Below are 20,963 nucleotides of genomic sequence, written 5' to 3' on the forward strand. Positions count from 1 at the left end.
TTGGAAATTCCGTTTTTAAGCTCACACTCCAGCCTGCGGAGGTCGCTGTTGCGATGTTTTCTAGCCGACACAAAGAAGGGAGCTAATCTAACGGCAGCATCTAACGCGGCACTGAGAGGATTCAGACTCATTTTGTACACCTTTTCTCCAAACTGTGGATATTGATACAGCTTATAAAAGAAATGTGACCAATGACTGAGTTTAAACCAGTGTTTAAAATGTTATAACGAAGTCGCTATCTGCTAACGTCAGCTAGCCGCTTAGCTGGTTAGCTTTCGGTTGCCTAACAACAGAAGCCAAACAAACACCGCTAGCAGGTTAGCAGTGCCAATCTGTTAAAGGTGCTAGGTTTTTACATTTTCCACGCAAACGTGAAACTTGCAGGATGGCTGAGGACGGCAGACGCGGCGACGAGGAGGACCGAGGGCCCGGAGCGGCTTACCGGGGGGTCGCAGTGATGGAGAGCCTGCTGGAGAAGCTGAATGCACTCAACTATGAGGAGGAGGTTCTGGGCAAACACAACATGAAGAACCTGTCCAGGTAAGAAGCGCATAGTTCGGATGTAAGTACGGTGTCCTTTTTAGGATTTAGAAGCAGAAAAAAACAATCGAAGTGTGTAACTAGTAGTAACTAGTCATACGTTTACAAAAATATAATGAGATAAAAACAGACACGTCCTAAAGATACGTGATTGTGTTGTTCATTCATCCCTCTGGTTGGAGGAGAGTGATGGAGTTCAAGTATGATGTTGAGGGTTTGTGTGGCCTTGGCATTGTACTGGACCGTTGTGGTGGAGAGAGAGCCGCCTACAACCCTCACTTCTGAGCGACTGAAGCAAGAAGATGGAGGATACGAGTGCTCTTCTGCTATTAATTCATTTGTTGGGACAATGCAGCGTTTCAGTTCTTGATCTTTATTCTGTTATTTTCTGTTGATTGATCGATCAACCCAGACAAAGTATTGCATAAAAATAAAATGAAATCCAGGCTTGTTTCCAGTGTTTGTGCTGATTTGATGTTTTTGAGTGTGCACAGTGAAGGAAAACCCTTCAGTCCCCTCTGCTTTCTCCGTGCAGGCATTACTTCGTCTCCAGTCCATACCTGGCGTCTAACCCCGGCGAGCAGTTCTACATGTTCACCATCATCGCAGCGTGGCTCATCAATGTGGCGGGGAGGCCGTTTACCGAGCCGCAGGAGTACGACGAACCCAACGCCACCGTGTCCAACATCCTGGCAGAACTGCGGGCCTTTGTGAGTCACACAGAAAGAGTTTAGAAGCTGGAAATGAGCTTTGGTATGTCTGGAGTTCGTTTGTTTGTGCTTTGATAAATCTGACCGATTGTGCGAAGGCGGGAGCTTCCGTTAAACAAGAAGAGTTTGACGCTTTTTTAATTCCTCCTCTGTTTTTCAGGGTGTTAAGGTGGACTTCCCGCCCTCCAAACTGAAGTCTGGCTCAGGCGAGTACGTCTGCTTCGTGCTGGACCGACTGGCTGAGGAGGCGCTCAGGAAGAGAGGCTTCACCTTCAGGAAGTATGCCGTCTGTTTTCTTCTTTTCGTCAGGCTGCTTTTGTTGCTTCTGTGTTTATAGAAGTTTTTTTTACTTCTTTCTGTCTCTGTTTCAGGACAAACTACCCATCAGAAAACACAGAAGAAGAGTCTGTGGTGGAGGACGACGCCGAGCTCACGCTCAGGAAAGTGGAGGAGGAGCTGATCGTAGGTGTTCCGCATTCGTCTAACTTCCTCTTCTTTTCCGTTCGGCACACTTACAGGATGAATCTGTTTTTACTGCGGTGGTTTCCTGCACCTCTGTCAGAGATCACCAAACACTGAGAGGAAATCAGGGAACAGATTTCAAAATAAAACATCCTCACACTTTTATTTTAAAAACATAATTTCATGTATTTTATTACAAAATATTTCCCTCGTTTTATAAAGTCCATCACACTTTAGAGCAGAAATCATAATCGAATATATTGTCATGACCGTATTTTGGGTGTTTTTAATGCTCAGCGCTGCGCGGGTCGAGCCATGAATCGTCTTCACATCTCATGATTGTTTTGTGTGTGACCAGGACGAAGGGGACGAGGAGGAGGAGAACGTGATGGACCTGGAGGCTCTGAAGTTACGAAGCACTCACACTGTGAGATCACCTCAGAATAAGATTACATCATAATTTCCACTTTCACGCTCTCACGTTCGCTCCGAGCTTTGAACTCGCCGCGGCGTCTGTTTTCTGGCAGGAAGCTGAGACGTCCTCCAAACCCGACGAGATCCTGGAGTCGACGGTCGACGCGACAGAGTGGAACCTGGAGGTGGAGCGAGTCCTGCCGCAACTCAAAGTCACCATCAGGACCGACAGCAAGGTAGGCGCTCACCTGAGGTGTCGGAGCTTCCGCCAGATGTGAGATGAAGTGAAAGACGCTTCACTCTGCCGGAGCTTCACACTCGTCCAGTGTGATCGTAACAAGCTTTTGTTTCTGTATGAGTGACTGAAGGCTTTGAAGGTTACCTGCAGTTTCCCAGCATGCTCTCTGGTTGGCTGTCAGTGTTAGTGGCTCTCACTCTCTGGTCTGTGTTGGTCCTACAGGACTGGAGGGTCCACGTGGACCAGATGCACCAGCACAGAGACGGGATCCAGTCCTCACTCAAGGAGGCCAAGGTGCGTTCACTGACCCGCTTCATCATCATGTTATGTCCTCCCTGCAGCCTCTCACTGTCATCGGATGGGACAAACAAGAAGTATTATTTTATTTCAGTCACATGTAAAGAATATTATCAATCAGCCAGCTTTAATTAAATAAACTAAATCACACAAGAAGAAGGAACAGATGTTTCCATGTTCAGCGAATCTCCCATTAACCACAGAGACAAACGTCCTGAGGACTGTTTCAGTTCTGGAGAAAGATGAAAACAAAATAAGTTCATGGAGTGAAACTAAACGTGACATCATTCTTCGTCGTCTCTGCAGAGTCACCTGGACAAGCTGCAGGAGGACATCGGGAAGACGCTGGAGAAGGTGAGCAGCAGAGAGAAGTACATCAACAACCAGCTGGAGCATCTGATCCAGGAGTACCGCAGCGCCCAGGCCAAACTCAGCAAGGTAAACCCGGAGCTGAACGTTCCTGATTCATTCACGTCATCGCGACACGTTTGAGTTCACGTTAATTCCAGTTTGAAACTGTCTCAATGTCAGAATGTGTGGAAACAGTCAGTTCAGTAACTCTTGTCATCCTTCAGGCCAGAGAGCGCTACCAGCAGGCCAGCGGAGGAGTGACGGAGAGAACCAGAGTGCTGGCCGAGGTCAGTGAACGCACCACGTTTAATTCATCAATAAAATCATTTTAACAGCAGCAGGTGAAAAAAGCAAGCTGATAATAATAAAACATCAGAGTTCACTGTCCTCAGTTTATTTAATAATAATAACTATTACTTATTATTAGAGATTATTTGAACCTTTATATGTGAGAATTGTTCTTGTGTTTTAATTTGAAATTCTTCTGTTTGTTTCAGATCAGCGAGGAGCTGGAGAAGGTGAAACAGGAGATGGAGGAGAAAGGCAGCAGCATGTCTGACGGAGGTGAGGTGAATCTGGTCACAGTGCTCGGTTTTGACTCCGGCCCTGCCGCAGTGCTGACCTCTCCGCTTCTTCTTCTGCTTTTGCAGCTCCGGTGGTGAAAATCAAGCAGAGCCTGACGAAGCTGAAGCAGGAGATCATTCAGATGGACGTGCGGATCGGCGTGGTGGAGCACACGCTGCTTCAGGCCAAACTCAAGGAGAAGTCCAACATGACGCGAGACATGCACGCCACCAACATCCCCGAGCCCGCCGCTGGGCTGTTCGCCTAGCGCAGCAGCCTAGACCCGAAAAACCCGGCGAGGTCCGACTCCTCTAAAAGGACCTGAGAGGCTCAGGAAACCGAAAAATGTCGTCACATCTATTTATAACCAACATATTTTTCCATTTCCTGTAATGGATGTTTTTATGTCTTTGAGGGATTTTTATAAACTTAAAGAATTTCTCTGTTAAGCTCAATGATTCAAATCCATTAATCAGATTGACCACCAGATGGCGCCAGAGTTGCAGATAAAGACTTGTTATTGAACTTTTAAAAGTATAATAATCGAAGCATAATTGAATCTTTGGTTATTATAGTTTTTATTTTTCTACTAAATGTTGTAAACACAAAATAAAACCTTAAAAAACAGAAAATCAACCATTTTGACTCCAGGGAATTTTATTTCATCAGCAGCGGCTGATTAAGGATAAACAGGAAGTTGTGTTTTGGACCTTCAACATAAAACACCTTCACGTTAGAATACTTTAAATGTTTCCTGATGAAAGCTGGAACATTTACTGAATAATAAATGTAAGTTCAGGAAACCTTTTATTTATATTGAACTAAACTCTGCGATTATCTCTTCACATGTGTTTGTCTCTAAATGAGGCTGAAGATTAGAAACCAACTGCACACTGTCCCGGATCTCCTGTTTGTGGATGTTTTATCAAACATGACCGATGTGTCAAATAATGAGCCCAAAGCTCAGACTGCAAACTCAAACACACAAACCTTTTTTTAACTTGTAGACCTGCGTAATTTCAGGGAGAGGGAAGAATCCTCGTATGGTCATGTCAGGCACACAGAAGCCCCACCGACTGTTTTTGTGAGGGTAGCCAATCAGAAGAAAGTTGTCTGAAAGGTTAGACGCTAAAGCAGCTGGCTTCTACACAGAGATCTGCGTGGACATAAAGAAAAAAACCTGCACGAATATATGTTTTATTCAGTAATTATCAGTTTTGCGTAGTTTAAATATTTTTGTCTCGCTTGGTGCTTTTACTTTGAAAACCATACGTGTTTTAATTTGACAGCAGCGGCTGCTTCCTGCATGTGGGCGAGGCAGAGTGACAGCTGCGAGCTGGAGACTTGTTTTTATCCTCCTGGAGACGAAATGTGAAGATTTCAAAGCGAAAGTCTAGAAGAAAAAATACGAAAAGGAAAAACGAAAAAGGTTCAGCGTCCGGAAGAAGATTTTTCTGCACTTCCGGACAAAAAAAGGAGGAAAAGTGATCGGTGAGTTGAGCTGCAGTCCCGTTAGTTTCTCTTTGTCTGTTTTTCTGCTGCTGATCCAACTTAAAACACACAAACAAACTCAAACAGCCGTTTTTTAACGGGCTGGATATTTATGCAAACTTTAACTTCATCCTAAAAGAAAAATAAATAAAAATAAACTTGTTTATGTTTATAAAGCTTCTTTTATTATTTCTGTTTATTTACACGATAATAAAAACTGTAATTCCGGGTTGTTTCAGTATTATGTGTATCAGAGTAAAATTACACCACAGATATTTTATAGTGGGGATATTTCAGGAACGATCAGAGGTGCATCACGTGGGAAAAACGCGGAGATCAAAGTGTTTACAGGATATTCTGAAGAATTCGGATCATTTTAAACCAGCAAAGCGTGAAAAAATAATAACCGAACAGCTCAAAGTTAGTGTGTTAGAGGAAAATGACACAGAAATACTCAACAATGAAGCTCGAGCTCATTATTGTTCCTCATTATTAACGAAACTAAACAAAAATCCTCAGATTTACATGAAAAGTGATTTTAGAGCTGAAACAGCAAATTGAAGAAGTCTGAGTGTCTGAAGGTGGAAAATGGTTTCCTCCGTTTTTGACGCGTTTTCCTCCAACATCAGCAGCTCCAGCACAGACCAGCCTGCTGCTGCAAGGCATGCTGGGAAACACGGGATGGGAAGAATCCATAAAGGGGGCACAGAGGGGGGGTTCAGTTATTATTAAATAATTTAGATTATCTTTAGTCTCAATACAGAAACAGGAAGCTATACGAACATCCACATAACAGCCGAAGCCTTTTTTTGTATACTTTGTTGATCCCCGTGGGGAAATTCCTCTCTGCATTTAACCCACTCACTTAGTGAAGCAGTGGGCACTTGCTCAGGGGTACCTCAGGGGAATCGAAACCCCGCCCTCCGATCATGGGGACACCACTCTACTTACTGAGCTATTCCTGCCTCTAATGTTAATATTTACTTTTATTAGATCACCATGAAGTAAATATTATATATTATTATTTTAAATGATGCATCAGAAGCACTTTTACAGGAGAGACCAACCTGCTGCTGCAGCGACAGGAAAATATCAGAAACACAAAATACGACGTCAAATCAAACAAAAGAAGGAAAAACGTTCACAGAAGTCAGATGTAGAGATTCAAATCATCTTTTTTAGTGAATGTACTCATAACTGTCCTGGTTGAAAACAGTTGAAACTCCAAAGTGAAAAAGAAGAAAAGAAACAAACAGTCACATCTGAAAAGCTGCGACCATCAAATGTTCTTTCATTAAAAATCTCTCTGGTTCTTAAAAAACGATGAAAGCAGTTCAATAAACATCTGCGTTTTCAGCGAAAAGTTGCCAGCAGGCAGTTTTCTGATCACACAGAAATCCCAGAAAGAGTTCAGAGGTGCAGGAGTTCAGACTGTAGTCCAAACCTCTCCTCCTCTGCTGTTTTCAGTCAACATAAACTGAAATAAACATAATTATTTCTTTTCGACTTGTTCTGTTTAAACAAACTTGCATCCATGTTTGTTTTCTCCGTCTAAACTCAGCAGAGCAGGAAGGACGACGTGAAAATCAAAGATGCTCCTTTACTCACGCGGCTCGCCACAGCAGCACGTTTGATCTGGCAGCGTTTTGTCCTTCCTGACACAAACCCAGAGGGATCGATCGTAACACAAATCATTATTCCCAGATATTTCCAGATCGGATCGTGTAGTTTGACATAAACAGTCTGTCTTTATCTCGGTTTGTACTGAAGCCTCATGGGGAAAAAGTCCTTTTTACTTTTTCCCAGAACAGGAAAAATCTTTTATTTGACTGTTTTTGTTCCTCTCAGGCGGAAGTCGTAAACAGCAGAAATAATAAAATGTAAACGCTGCTGTCCAGAGGATAAACATAGAGTCCGAGGCCCACGGCAGGCCCACCAGAGCCTGCAGCCTGGCCCACTCGCAGCTTTGCAGCTGTGCAAGAGCTGCGCAGGAGGAACGTTTAAAATCCTTCAGAGGCTGAACCAGCATCAGGTTATTGTTTTACTCAATGTGCACCGCTTAAAGAGCCACGAAGGCGCCACAGATGAAAAATCTCTTTGTGACATCACACTGACCGAACCCAGAAAAAAACAGAGTAAAATTTTTAAAAAACATATTTTTCCTCCTCAGTTTCAGGGATGGACGGACGCATTTTAAATCCGTTTAAACAGTTCAGAGGGGCCTGTTTTTATTGGCTTACAGGTGCTCAGCTGTGCTGTATGTGGTTGCTAGCATCATGGACTGAGAAGAGTTTGACACCCCTGTGATAAACTCTTCAGATTATAATCTGCAGGTTTACAGAAAAAAGATTAAAAACTTCAGAAATCTTTCGGATGTTTGCGCTGACGTGTAGCAGATGAGGAGTGTTTCTTCGTCCCTCCGAGCTCACGCCGCTTCCTTCTCTTGTTTTGTTTTTGGAGGGCTGAACCTTCATCATTGAGTCTCGCTGCTGAGTGGACGTTAACCGCACGCCAGACTGGTTTTCTTTTGAATCTTGAGGAGGAGCAGAGAAAGGCGAGCCCCAGGCTCCTCCTCCTCATCTATTCGCTGTGACACAGGCGCCTCTGTTCACTGCCCTCTAACAGTCTGTATGTTCAAATCACTCAGCCTGCTGATGACTCCTCTTCATCAGATCCCCCGGGCCTTCGTCCTCGGCCTCTTGTTGTGTTCTTTTCTCATCCTGCCACGAAGGCTCGTTATCCATGAAACACGATGTGGGATCCAAATGTGATGATGTGCTTCAGTTTGTGCAGAAGCCTTCGTCCCTCAGAGCTTCCTGTTAACAAACCATCACACTCACCGGCTCTTTGTCTAACGTCTGTGTCTCTCGTACAGAGACGATAGTTTATACAAAGTCGTTTCCTGTTTGTGTGTGTGCACGTGTGCGTGTGTGTCGGTCAGCTGATGAAGGGTTAACAGGAAGCGTGAGCTCAGAGTCACAGCATCTGTTTTTCTTTCTACAGTCTGCTCTCAGGCTGCGTCTCTGCAGGATGTGAGAGAAGCGCAGCAGAGAACAAAGAGCAACTTTAAAGGTAAGACCCAAAAACAGAGCCTGTTATAAATATCCTGATCAGTCTGGATTAGATGAGCTCAGATTAGCTCCAGTTAATCCCTCGAGTGCTCAGACTGCAGAGATTCAGCTGAACTGAGTGAAGCTTTGCTGAGGAGCAGATCAGACAGGAAGGAGGATTTTTAAAGAGCTGAAGTCACGGAAAGAAAAACAAGATTTCTTTTGGATTTTCTAGATTTTTCTTCTCGTTGGGAGTCAAACCAGCAAAAAATGAGTCGACTAATAAAAGCTGGGTGTAAAAGTCTGAGAAATGTCTGTGAGCTCCAGCTCAGATACACAACAACAACTTCCTTTATGAACACACACTCTGTGGTTTACTCAGACTCTCACACACGCACAAAATCCTGCTGCTAGAAATACTCACTACACCACCGAGTGCAGATTAATCCACTGCTGAAAATAGACCCCAACAACAGGAACTTTAAATAGAGACAGAGGAAAGATCAAATGTGCTTTTTTATCCCAAAAGTTTGGAAATTCCTGTAAAAACAATAGACACAAGCTAGAGTAGCTCAGACAAATACAGTAAAATAGAAGTTCAATAAAGATTACACGAAGAAAGGTGCAATAATTCAATTCAGTTTTATTTATAAAGCCCTGAATCACAACAGTTTCCTGTTAAATCTAATAAAGTGAATGAGCTCATTATGTTCAAATTTTAATACAAGTAAAATCCCTATATTTTTTTAAATCAATAAAAGTAAAAAAAAGTAAATAGTGAATAATATTGTAACATATATCATAAAATAAGTAAGTATATATATGTTTTGCATAAATACAAAAAAGGGAAAGTTAATGTAATAATATGAAGTTTAAAAAGAAAGTAAAAAATCTGATAAATGTTAAAATAAGTATAGTTTTTAATAAGATCCAATAAAACGTGATGTAAAAAGCTTAAATAACACAAAGTGTCTCCTTAGAGTAAAAACCAGAATAAATTCACTAAATCACAATAAAAATAATAAGAGTGTCTCGCTGAAAGAGCAGCTGTCAGCTGACGGCGTTCAGTGTGAGACCGGTCGTGTCTGAGGTCAGGAGGGTTGGAGAGGCGCTCTCTCTGCTGGTTTTGGCCTTTCATTGAAAAGATTTGTTAGAACAACATCTGCCTGTTTCTCACCGACAGCTGTTTGGTTTCTCATGCGCTTCACAGATCCTCGGACGCCGCTCTGCAGACAAACATGGCTCTGTTCTTCTCCGGCGCCGTCACAAGTACGTCACCGACATCACCGACCACGTTCACCAACACTTTACTTTTATTCTGGGACTTTATTACGACATTGTAGCAAATTTTGTTTTTGCCTATTCGAACTGTTCAAACTGTTATGGATGTGAAAAACGATCGGAAACCAAACTAAAGCTTTTAGCGGCTCCACAGATCTGATGTTAGCTCCTCAGATGAGCTCTGTGGAGCACTTTGCTGCCCGCCTGTCACATTCCTGCCCAGCTTTTATCTTCATCAAGTCCTCTGAGCAGATTTACCCAAGAATGTTCTGTGCCTCTTCATGCTGATAAAAGTCGTCTGTATTTAGAAACCACTGTGTGTGTGTGTGTGTGTGTGTGTGTGTGTGTGTGTGTGTGTATCTCTGATGGTCTTTTCTGCCGCTCAGGCTCTCCAGTCAAGCGAAGGTTGAGGAACAGTCACTGTCAGAGGTAAAAGCATCGTTTATTTCCTGTTTCTGATGAACGTGTGAAGTCTCAGCAGGAGGAGTTTGAAAAGCCTTTGCTGGTCTCTCTCCTGCAGCCTCGACGTGTCTCTGCTCTCTCCCGACTCCTCCTACATCTGCTACACCTCAGTGCACGGCAGCGAGCCCTGCTGCTGCCGCCGCTCGCCACGCCTCCTCACCAATGGATACTATGACGTGACCGAGGACAGCTTCTCCTGGGACGACGAGGGCAACGTGTCACTGACGCCCTGCAAAACCAGCGTCTCCTACAAGGAGAACCTGCACAGGTGAGAGCGGCAGGTAGACCCGGAGGCTCCCATTTATTTAGACTGTTTTTACCTGAGATCTGGATGCAGAAAAAACTTCGTTTCAGTGAGCTCGCTCGTTCCACGTTTATGCACAAGTAAAAGTTGTGACTTTTATTTTGAAAGCGAACTATCTCAATTTCCTGTTTGTGTCACACTTCTTGAAGTTTTGCCAACGCTCAGCTCGTAGTTGGAGAGCATTTACAGACAATGCAACACTACAGTCGGTCACTTTCATTCAAACTACAACCGCAGCAAGATGCTAGCAACCGAAGCCAGTAGGGGAATACACGTTTTCCCTAACAACAGTTGGTTGCCAGGTGGTCACTGACCAGTCTGTGTTACTGGGGCTTTAACAGTCATTTTCCCAGCCACTGTCATTAACCTCCAGCAACCACTCACAACCGGTTGGGGATTTTTTCTTTATGAATCGTGGTTGCCAAACGGTTGCAGACCAGTCTCTCTCTGCCTGTGTGACCAGGTTTTATTCACTGATCCGACTCTGCTACCACAACTGGCACACGGCCAAAATGGTGGATCAATTCGTCTAACTTTACGGACGCTACAAACATCGCTGTTGTTTGGTTTTCTGTTTTTATTTACCTCCAAAGTGAAATCAGAGCTGTGGCTTTACATGCAAACTAGCAAGCTCATTTCCTGCTATCTCGAACTTGGCTGAACTCGTAAATCTTCTTTTTCGTGAACACCTGGATGTTAAACTTCATTGAAACACATGGATGAACAGTCACAACAGTTTTTTGGGATTGTAAAAGTCTGGACTGTGTTTACCTCAAACTCTGCCTCAGAGTTAGTTTGATTTTATTAACCAAAGGAGAGTTTATACCAAGAAATGCAGCCAACAGCCTGCGTTTACTGCATTTTACAGCATCACAAGAAGTTTAATATTGCTTTTTTTTTAACCAAAGACTGAGAAAAAGTCTTTTTACATGTTTTTTTTGGAGAAAATGATCGATGACATCAGCTGCAATTACAGAGCTGAGAGAACCGAACGCCAAACGCTTTGTGACATTCACCAAACGCTTAACAAAGTTTGGAAAAACCTTCGTTCCATAACATTTTCCTCCCTTCGGGATTATTTTACATCAGCAACAGGAACATAACGTCTCGTGGTCGTACAAATGTATGACAGCTGTTAAACACACACGCACCTCTTTAAAGCGGTGAGGTCACCTCCAACAGCCAATCAGAGTGAGCCGTTCGGCACATGTCGGGTAGGTTTGAAAGCTGTAAATACTTCAGACCTGACATCAGCTGCTCTCGGGGACCAGGGTGTGTGATGTCATTGATCACTGTTGCTAGGAGACCCCATGTTATTGAACACTTTGCCATCAACATGAGAAAAGCGTCTTTGTTCTGTTACATGAACTCTGTGTTCACAGGTGAAGCCTTGATGTGTTTGCAGAGTTCATCTTTTAATAACAACTAAAAGTCTTACTTTACTTTAAAATTCGATTAAATGTTGTTCCTGACGTTTATTTCTTTGTGTGCAGTCAGACAGAGCGGGCCGCTGCGCTCAGATTTGGTCACTTCCTGTTGTTTCAAATCACATTGTGGTTATTTTTGTCAGGCTGTGGTCATTCTCTGAGGAAGTGTTTTCACACTCGAGTTGCTTTTGGTCACTTTCTGCACTTTAACCCACTTTGTTGGGTTTGAGGTTTTTTGTTGGGGCTCTCGTTCTTTAGCTCTTTCTGGATTTCTTTGTTTCACTTTGATGTTGTTTTATTTCATTTTGTTCATCTTTTCTGTGCAAAGAGACACAAATTCCTCAAAATGACAAAAAACAAAGTTCAAAAAACCTCTGAACATGCCAAAGGACCTCAAACCCACACACGTGTCTGAACACTCATTTTTCCTTCAGGGTTTTCCGGCGCAGGCGGCGACCTCGCAGCTCGCTGGTTCGCCTGCTGAGCGATGTGACGGGGAGCTGCCAGTCGTGGCTCGATGAGAAAGTCTTCAGAGGTGTTTTCGGGACAGTGAACAACTGGAACCAGAAGCAGGAAGTTGACCAGGACCATGACCTGGACTGGTCCAGGAGCAGCCCTGATGGTCCGGCCTGTCTGGACGAGTCCTGGTCGCCGCTCAACAGCACTGAGCTGGAGGAGAGCCGCGCCTTCATGTACGGTGGGTAACCGACTGTTTAAAGGGCGAGTACGCTCAAATTAACATGGACAACAATGAACAATGATTTTGTTTTTTCTTTCAGACTCCACTGAGGTCCCGACTCCTCCCGACAAAGAAGCCCCGCCTCCAAATCTCCTGATCCACGAGGAGATTTGCTCTGAGATCTGTCAGTCAAAGGAGCGCTTCACCCAGTCGCTGGGCAGCCTCTCCGAAGTCCCGCCTCCTTCACCTTTCTACACCAACACCTGCTGCTGTCAGGCGTCACCTGAGCCCACAGGTGAGCCGCAGGGTCTCTGACGTCAGAGGCCTGCAGAGACTCGTAGCAGCCTGCTCAGATCCAGTCTGAATCTCTACGTTTTCATTCATCTCACTCGACTTTAATGCTGAATGAAAAACATTTGATGATTTTTATCTGCAGAAACCACCAAAGACACAAAACTAACACCCACGATCTCCACCACAAAGCTCGACCTCTGTTCGCCTAACCCGAGTTATTCTTCTTTCTGTTTCAGGGTTCACGATGAAGGCCCTCCTCCTTCTCGTCTTCACCGTCTTCATCTTCACAGCTCTGTACTCGGGGTGAGACCTCAGTTCCTAATTTAGTTTTTTCAGAGCACTTTGATTGTTTGATCAGCATGAACCAAGAAAATCTCTTTAAGTCTCCCAGAAAATCTTCCTGAAGCCGATCGAGGATCTGAAAATGCCTCATCTGTCCGCTCAGTTTAGTTTAGAAAGCTGCAGCAGCTAAATGCATCATAGAGGCAGAAACACAATTTATTTATTAAGGGCTCTAAAAAGTGTATGAAAGTTAAAAACGTGTTTGTTTCTCTTATTTCTGAGTGAGGGGCGGGTCTCACTGAGAAACTGCACACTCATCAACCAATGAGAACATCCCATTTTACGTCCTTACTCACTCTGAAAATAAAAGTGTCAAAATAAGATGCATCTTTTTAAACTAGTGACTGAGCCTATAACATCGTCACAGAGATGCTTTCCCAGTTTTCTAAGTAAGTGTCGCCCCCTGGTGGCCTTTAAAAAGAATACGCTCTAAGACGCCTCAACACGGGCTTCATGTTTCAGACCTGAAGCTGCCTCCATGTTTTGTCCCGTCTACAGAAACGGCGTGATCTTTCTGTGTGGAAGTGCCGATGTGTTCAAAGACCGTTGTTTTGCAGGTGTCTGTGGTGGAGCGCGACTGTCACGTCGACCGTCTTCATGATGATCACAACATGTATGCGTGAGTATCAAAGACATTTCTGTTCAGTGATTAAAGATCTTTTGTCTTCGGGTAACAGAAACTCAGTCAGAGGTCCAGCTGTGACCCGTGAATTATTCAGTTTGCAGAAGTTTATTTGGCCCTCAGTGCAAATCCCTGTTTTACAATCACACTGGTGTGAATGGAGCCGCTCTTCATCACTACAGGCTGCCTTTAAACAGAAATAAGACGTTTTTCTCCCCCTGCTGGCAGGGAGAGTCATTACTTTACTTGGATGTTTCCACTGTACTTCCAGCTCCCTGCTTGGGCTGTTTTTTGTAATTAATGAGAAAGTTGTTTTTTAAATGCTGCTTTAAAACTGCAGTCACCTGCAGATCACTATTTGTTTCAACCACTGCTGTTGGAGCATGAGTGATACCAGTTTGGCCCAGTTTGGCCTTTTAACTTAAACTGGTTATAAAGACTCTTAAAGTCTTCAAATATTCACATTTAACTTGTTTATGACAAGCTGGTAATTTCAGCTTCAGACCTTCGTTCGTTTCCCAAATACCAGCTTTAAGTGTTTAAAATCAAAACCACAGACTGAAGCAAAGGACAGACGACTACATTTCTCTACAACTGTATTTTTTTTTTATTACATAAAATGATCAGTTTGTCTTCCAAAAAAAGCCGAAACGACTGCAACTTGTTTAAAATCCAGAGAGATGAATGCAGTTTGTTAGCGATATTAATACTAGCGGTTATAAACACCAGCTTATGGTAAATCATTACAGTTTGGGTTACATTTATTACTTTTGGGGTCTTGAAAACACCATTGTCCTGTAATAAACCCAATGAATCCTGTTGATTATAATATGAACTAATAAAAGTAAATCTGGTGCAGTTTTGCTCTGCAGCTCCTGACTGCTTTTAATCTGCCAGCAGAGCACGAATCTGATTTTGTTTTGGTGATTTTAACACGTCACTGCTCTCGTTTCTTTCAGTCCTGACAAAGTCGGGCCCGCTGGGCGAGTGGAGGAGGGCGAAGACGGAGGTGAGTCTGAAATCAGAAACTTGGTTTCTCACATTTGAGCTGCAGAGGAGACAAACGAGTTTTAACAGCTGCCACTGATTCGGTTTCAGGACATCACGTCGAGAAACGAGTGAGGAAATGCGTCTGGAGAACCTGAAGGAGGAGAAGGCGAAAAGGTCGGACGGGACTCATCAGAAACGTTAGATTCTGACTTTTATTTCACTTTATGTTTGCATGTGAGGTGCACAAAATAATCTGAGCTCCAGAAAACATTTTAGAGCAAACATTTCTCCTTTTAAAACAAAAATCACTCCTTAAAAGAGGTTTTTGTATTCACATTTTTAAAAATGTGTCATCTTTACGTTGAAATGTACACGCAGAGCAGGAGGCTGCTTCGTGCTTTTAGTCAGATTTAAGCCATGAAATGTCTTCTAGCTGAAAAAAGTTGTTATTAAAGTGTTGGAGCTCAGTGGCACATGTTAGTAGTTTAGCAGCTTAGAAAGCTAAAAACATTCATATCAACTCAAAATGTAGCCGATGTATTTTAGGAGTGTCTTCTTTCTTTGGTTTGTAGTTGATCTTGGCTTTTTTGAGCGTTCCAAAGTGACCAAACGTCAGACGTTTAATGTCTGCAAAACATTTTCAGGGTTAAAGGGCAAAAAATAAATAAAAATAAGAGCTGTGACTTTTTATAAAAACCAAATGCACAAAAATCCCCTGGAGGCTATAAAAGTGCCATTTTTCCCTCCAGAATAAACAGAACAAAGAGTTTTACTACAAAATAAAATACCCACAAACACAGTATTTTCACATTAAAGTTCAGCTCAGATTTTATTGTGAAAGCTGGATTCCTGAATTCCTGGTAATTTTACTGGTACAAAATACTTTCTTACATCTATAAAATCAGGTTTAATTTGCTGACATCGATTGATGACAGGTCAGTGGGCGGGGCCATAGTGTTCAGTAAATCATCCTGATTGATCACAGTCAGTTAAATGGGAGTTTATGAAACCAGCAGAGGCCGTTAAAGCAAACAGACCTCCAGAAGGTCCTCTCAATTCTCCACCGGACTTTCAAACAGCTAACAATCATCTACTTTAAGAATCTTCTCAGGACTGTTTTGAGCAGGGGTGTCCAACTCCAGGCCTCAAGGGCCGGTGTCCTGCAGGTTTCAGATCTCACCCTGGGTCAACAAACCTGAATCAAATGATTAGTTCATTAGCAGGCCTCTGGAGAACTTCAAGACATGTTGAGGAGGTCATTTAGCCAATTACATCAGCTGTGTTGGATCAAGGACACATCTAAATCCTGCAGGATTCCGGCCCGTGATGCCTGGAGATCCCCACCCCGGGTTTAGAACTTCTTTAGCTGGATGAAGAATGTCGAGAACAATATTGAGGCTTCTGGGCTTTTTATAAACCAATAAGGTGCTTGGATGCCTGCTCAGACCTCCACAAGAACTCCTGAATCCTCCTGAAGCACTTTGAATCTGCTGCCTTCCAAACCTTCCTTGGACAAGAACCACCTCATAGCATAGAGGCTCATTTCCAGGATCTGGCTTACATCATTAAAATGCATCCATACCGGTATTCGGCCATTGTGCTAAAAGACACCAGCTCAGGTCCGTTGCACGGATCCGGTCCAGAACTTAAGATGGATCTAGCCTGAATCCGGGCCAAATATATTTTATCTGGGTTATTTCCCAGTTTTAAAGAAAATAGGTAACAGTAGTGTCCATTATGCATTTGCTCATCTCTTGGCCACTAGAAACCATGTGAGGTTGTTACAGAAGGAAAATTCTCACATTTAATTTGCAGTAAACGCTTGAAAATTGTGTATATTTAATGTTAAAGAGCTATTTTCAGATAGTTATTCTCTGCAGCATTTTGTGGTAAAACTCTTCAGCTGTTAGGTGCCTTCAATCAGCCAGCAGTGCTCACATGGTGATAATAATAAAGGGAACCCTGAGATGCTGTTGAAACGCACTGACAGATATGTTGAATAGAGACAAAAAGGTAAGAAAAGCAGATCAAGTTCAAACATTCTGCCTTTGAGTGGTTTCTTTCACTCCGTTTGTTTTTGTCTGATTCTTGGGAGACTTTAATGTGGTACAAACGTAATCCGTACAGGTCGAAGGTTCAAATATGTTATTTATGACCTGGTTACACAAACACATATAAAGCTCTTATTTTTAAAAGCAAATTTGCCTTTATAAGGAGCAATAATTCCAGAAAATGGAAGAAACTCAATAAGCTGGGAGAACGTTTGTGGATTTGGGAGAGATCTCTTAAAGTCAAAATACTCGCTGTAGAAGCTTTGTAAGAAAACCAAGTACTGTAGCGCTTTACGAGATGTTTTGTCTTATAAAGTTTTTAAAAATTGAATCATGTTTGGGCCTCAAACTACGCCAAGAGTGAAGAAGGAGGAGATGATCTCTGCTTTGGGTCCTCCGGCAGCACAGATCAGCTCCTCTGGTGTGAAGCTGAAATGTTTGAGTGATAAAGTTTGTGGAAACTGACTAGCGGAGCAGAGAAATGTTTAACTCTTCATGTTCAGATCATTTGAAGCCTTTAGGATAAAAAAAGAAAACAAAAAACCTCATCATGCTGGGTTAGGTCACATGGGAGCTGCATTAATTAACAGAAATGTGATTCTAACGTGTACGTGAACATCTGGGTTTTAGTTATAACTGGAAAACAGACCTAATCCTGAAAACTATCGAGATCAGACTATTATCTAGTCTGTTGGTTAAAGTAGTTAAACACCAATTTAAGGTGTAGATCTACACCTAGAATGCTATAATAAGACTCTGGCTGTGAATTTTTCACTAATGCTAGCAAGCCATAAAGACTGGAATCTTTTCCACTGACAACGTTCCTCTCATGTGACGTGAACGCGGCATCGCATCTGTAGCATGAAGGGTTAAAACGGTCACACCAGATGAGGCACAGAAACCCCAACAAAAACAGCCCCCAAAATGCCCACGTTGTTTTACTTTTGTCTAAAATCTGGATAAAGAGTAAAAGCAAAGTTGGCATCAAATTTTTAGTTAGTATCTTTTCATGTTTCACTTTTCAACAAAATCTCAAGGTTTTTTAGATGCCTGAAATAACGTTTACAACAGTTATTTTCGACTTGGTGGGACGTTAACATCATAACTGCGGTGAATCCTAAAAGACGTTTAGCTAACAGCTAGTATTCCTATCAGCCAGGAAATGCTAAAGCTAACAGCACTCTTTTACAATTTACATTATATAATTGATAAAGGTAAATAAAACTATAACTAGATACAGACAAACTAGCTAGTTTCGAGAAAAGACAGTTGTAATGTTTATAAAGTTAATAAGCTATTCTACCATAGGTTATTAACTTTAGCTAATTAGCCATTTTAGCTAATCACGCACTTAACGTTCATCGCTAATTACTACCAGCACAACTAAGGGAGCCAAAGTTTCAAGGTGTTCAGCTCTGGTGTGACTGAATCTTTGTGGTTAACTCTCTCCCTGTCTTCATAAATCAGGAATTATTGTTAATTAATCCAAGTGCCAAATTTGTTTAAAGATAACATTACAGGTGATGTATTACCACATGTAATCAATGAACAGCAATCAATGTGTTGTACTGATGTTTTTAATACTGCTCTGCTCAACTTTGAATTTAAAGCTGTGCTTAATACTTTTTGTATAAGAACAGATCATGAATCAAATGATCAATGAAATCTTTGTAATGTTAAAGGTTTTGATTTTAATGTTGTAACTTCCAGCTGTGTGAAGTTTTTTTTTTTTTAGCTTCTTCTAAATCCTAGTTTTGGCTTTATGGTCAAAAATCTATATTTTCCAGGTGGTGGAGGAGACCAAAACAGAGCTAAAAATGCAACTCCAGAGATGGTTTCTCTGGGTCTGCCCCCTGTTGGCCAAATATCAGTCAGTGCAGCTTTAAATAAACAAAGTTCAAAGTGGATCAAGTTTTTAATGGTGTTCTTCTAAATATAAAATTTAGAGTAAAAGACAGAAAAATCCTGAGGAGGAAAATAATTTTAATAGATTTAAAGACAAATTTTACATTCTGTGTGGAGGAACTACTAAATATGGAGTTACTGTTAATGTAAATAGTTTTGTAATTTCTATAGACTGCACTTATTTTCACATGTGGAATTCTTGCTTGTAACAGCACTTATTGTATCTTTTTTTTATTGTATTTTATCGTACTTTGAGTCTCTGGAAGTTAAACTGTAAAATTTCACCTTAAACAAGACGCAAATTTAATTTGAACTTCAAGCAAAGGAACAAATTCTGAATGTATACATGTGAATCAGTGTGAAATCAGCCTCTGAAATGACTGTTTAAAGGATGAAGTAATCCTTATTTCTTACAGTGTGGATCGCTGTGTTTCAGTCTGCAAATCAGCCTTTGGCCTGTTGATGGCGCTGTGCTTTGAGAATGAACTTTTACAGTATTTGGGATTTTGTCAGCTATATTTAGTCTCGGCTAAGGTGAATGTTTATGATCCATTAAACTATATTACAAAGACAAACTGTATCTGTATTTTGTTTTAAATGGATTTAAATTGATGGTCATGGATTTCAGTTTCATAAAATGTCAGCTGTCAGGTGTGAGTAGTCAGTTAACACCTGTTCAACAGCTGAAACTAGTCACTCGGGTGATTCCTTTTGCACATAAAGAGTTGCAAGTGTTGAGTCTTGACCGTTGTGTGCTTTAATGTGTTTAGACTGAACCTGAAGCTGCAAGCAAAGCCCGAATACCTGAGAACTGTCAGAGAAACAGCCCAGGAAATAAAACCCACAAGCAGGAATCCATCATCTTCCACAGATTTCAGAAGTTCCAACTTTACAGATCTCATCAAATCTACTCGTGCCCATCCATGCTGTCCGTTTAGATTTGGCTGATGTGTGAGTTTAAATCAATTTGAGAACTTTCGTGGGTTCTCAAGTTAACCCCCCAAGGGTTAAATCAGTCTAACCTTTTCTTTTCTTTTTAACGGCTCCAACAGGAAGTGGCCATAAGCTGCAGCTTCTCAGCAAAACATGCAAAACTTGGGGATCATGTGATGGTCCCATTGGCAGCTTCTGAAAGTGATTCAGGCTTTTTAGTTTTTGTTAATGATTTTTGTTTTTGTTAATAAAAAAAAAAAAAAAAAAAGATTACATCGATGGTGAATGAACTCAAATTTCTTCAGTATCACTGGCTGGACCTTCACCATGCAGCGAGCCTGAAATCCTAATCAAACAAGCTGCTACCTTAAGGTGAAGGTAGTGTTAATATAGTCAAAACTTTGTGCTTTCTTTTTTGGCTCTCAATGGGACCAAAATGTATTAAAAAAACTAATAATATTGTGCTGAATTCAGTACAAGTTTAAACTAGTTAAGAAAACCAAAACCTGGTCAGGAAAGCGTTTGAGGGCACAGAACGTGGAAGCAACCAGCCACACGAATCGCACCCAGTCGGCCATTAGAAGGAACACCAGACTGAAGCGCTCCTTCTACGGCTTCACTTTTCAGACCTACATCTTATCACCTGGAAGTAGAGGAAGGAAAAAGAAAATAAACCTGACTCAGTCTCTCCACTTTTGTCATGTTAAAACTGAGACGCCTAAAGGATCAAATTTCAAGTGATCAGAATAGTTTAAAACAAAAACAAAGCACTCTGATTTTAGCAGCTGCTTTTATTAAAAATGATAAAAAAGAAAAAGGAAGTTCGTTCACGTTTCTTCAGTTACACGTCAGTCACAATGAAACTCGATGTACAGTCATAAACATTTGTTACCTTCACACAACCACAGGCTAGTTTCACACATGAACGTTGTATAAAACACCTGCTACTGAAAAACCACAAGACTTGTGAAGGATTATTTTCGGTCCCTGCCCGGTGACACCATGACCAGTGAAATTTGAAACAGGAAGTAGAGGTTCTCTTCCACTTATTCTTATCAGAGGGTGGAGCCTATCCCAGCTGCCACAGAAAGCTCACCAACCTGACACGTAGCTGACACAGAGAACCATTGACATTCACAGCTATGGGCTCTTTAGATTCCCCCAATAACTGAACGTCTTTGGATTGTTGGGGGAAGCCACACAGAAAGCTCAGGTGTTGGAGCTGATCTCAGGATCTGTAGTCTCTTTAATCGCTCACATACAAGTTCAGGGAAAGACTATTGTCTACTTGGCCTGTTGTATCTAAACTTCACTCAACAGTCGGCGACCTCTGGTCGTCACATCGGCCCACATGGGCGGCAGTTTAGAGATGGAGGTGAGGAGCCCCACCTAGATCTACTGTTCCTACATCTGAGGAGGTTCAGGACACAATCGGCATGCCTCCTCGGCACCTCCCCTTGGAGGATTTCCAATCCCATATTGGTGACGATAGATCCAGAGGAAATCAGAAATTCACTTGATATTTATCCTGGGAGCGTCTCAGGAAGAGCTGGAAA

At 42.1% G+C, this 20,963-nt stretch overlaps 2 protein-coding genes across 3 annotated transcripts; both read left to right on the forward strand.

Moving 5' to 3' along the window:
* Window positions 1-36: 36 nt before the first annotated feature.
* Window positions 37-4,215, forward strand: ift57 (intraflagellar transport 57 homolog (Chlamydomonas)). The gene is made up of 11 exons (XM_004569470.2): window positions 37-540; window positions 1,076-1,250; window positions 1,411-1,529; window positions 1,622-1,712; window positions 2,071-2,139; window positions 2,240-2,362; window positions 2,587-2,658; window positions 2,968-3,099; window positions 3,237-3,299; window positions 3,510-3,576; window positions 3,663-4,215. The coding sequence occupies exons 1-11, from the start codon at window positions 386-388 to the stop codon at window positions 3,842-3,844; spliced, it is 1,248 nt and encodes a 415-aa protein (XP_004569527.2). The 5' UTR covers window positions 37-385; the 3' UTR covers window positions 3,845-4,215.
* Window positions 4,216-4,870: 655 nt separating this feature from the next.
* tmem71 (transmembrane protein 71) lies at window positions 4,871-19,619 on the forward strand. Of its 2 annotated transcripts, XR_013094109.1 has the most exons (13): window positions 4,871-5,067; window positions 8,071-8,139; window positions 9,328-9,386; window positions 9,785-9,827; window positions 9,919-10,128; window positions 12,026-12,288; window positions 12,371-12,565; window positions 12,801-12,867; window positions 13,464-13,525; window positions 14,488-14,537; window positions 14,627-14,692; window positions 19,245-19,425; window positions 19,527-19,619. XR_013094109.1 is itself a non-coding variant. In XM_014410520.3 (11 exons), exons 3-11 carry the CDS (start codon window positions 9,356-9,358, stop codon window positions 14,648-14,650), a joined length of 945 nt encoding a protein of 314 aa, XP_014266006.3. In that variant the 5' UTR covers window positions 4,872-5,067; window positions 8,071-8,139; window positions 9,328-9,355; the 3' UTR covers window positions 14,651-19,049. The 2 variants fall into 2 exon arrangements, 1 of the variants encoding a protein (XP_014266006.3); XM_014410520.3 differs by lacking the exons at window positions 19,245-19,425; window positions 19,527-19,619 and having other exon boundaries at window positions 4,872-5,067; window positions 14,627-19,049.
* The last annotated feature ends 1,344 nt before the right edge of the window (window positions 19,620-20,963 follow it).

The sequence above is a fragment of the Maylandia zebra genome, linkage group LG18, assembly GCF_041146795.1.
Source record: "Maylandia zebra isolate NMK-2024a linkage group LG18, Mzebra_GT3a, whole genome shotgun sequence".
Taxonomy (NCBI): Eukaryota; Metazoa; Chordata; class Actinopteri; order Cichliformes; family Cichlidae; genus Maylandia; species Maylandia zebra.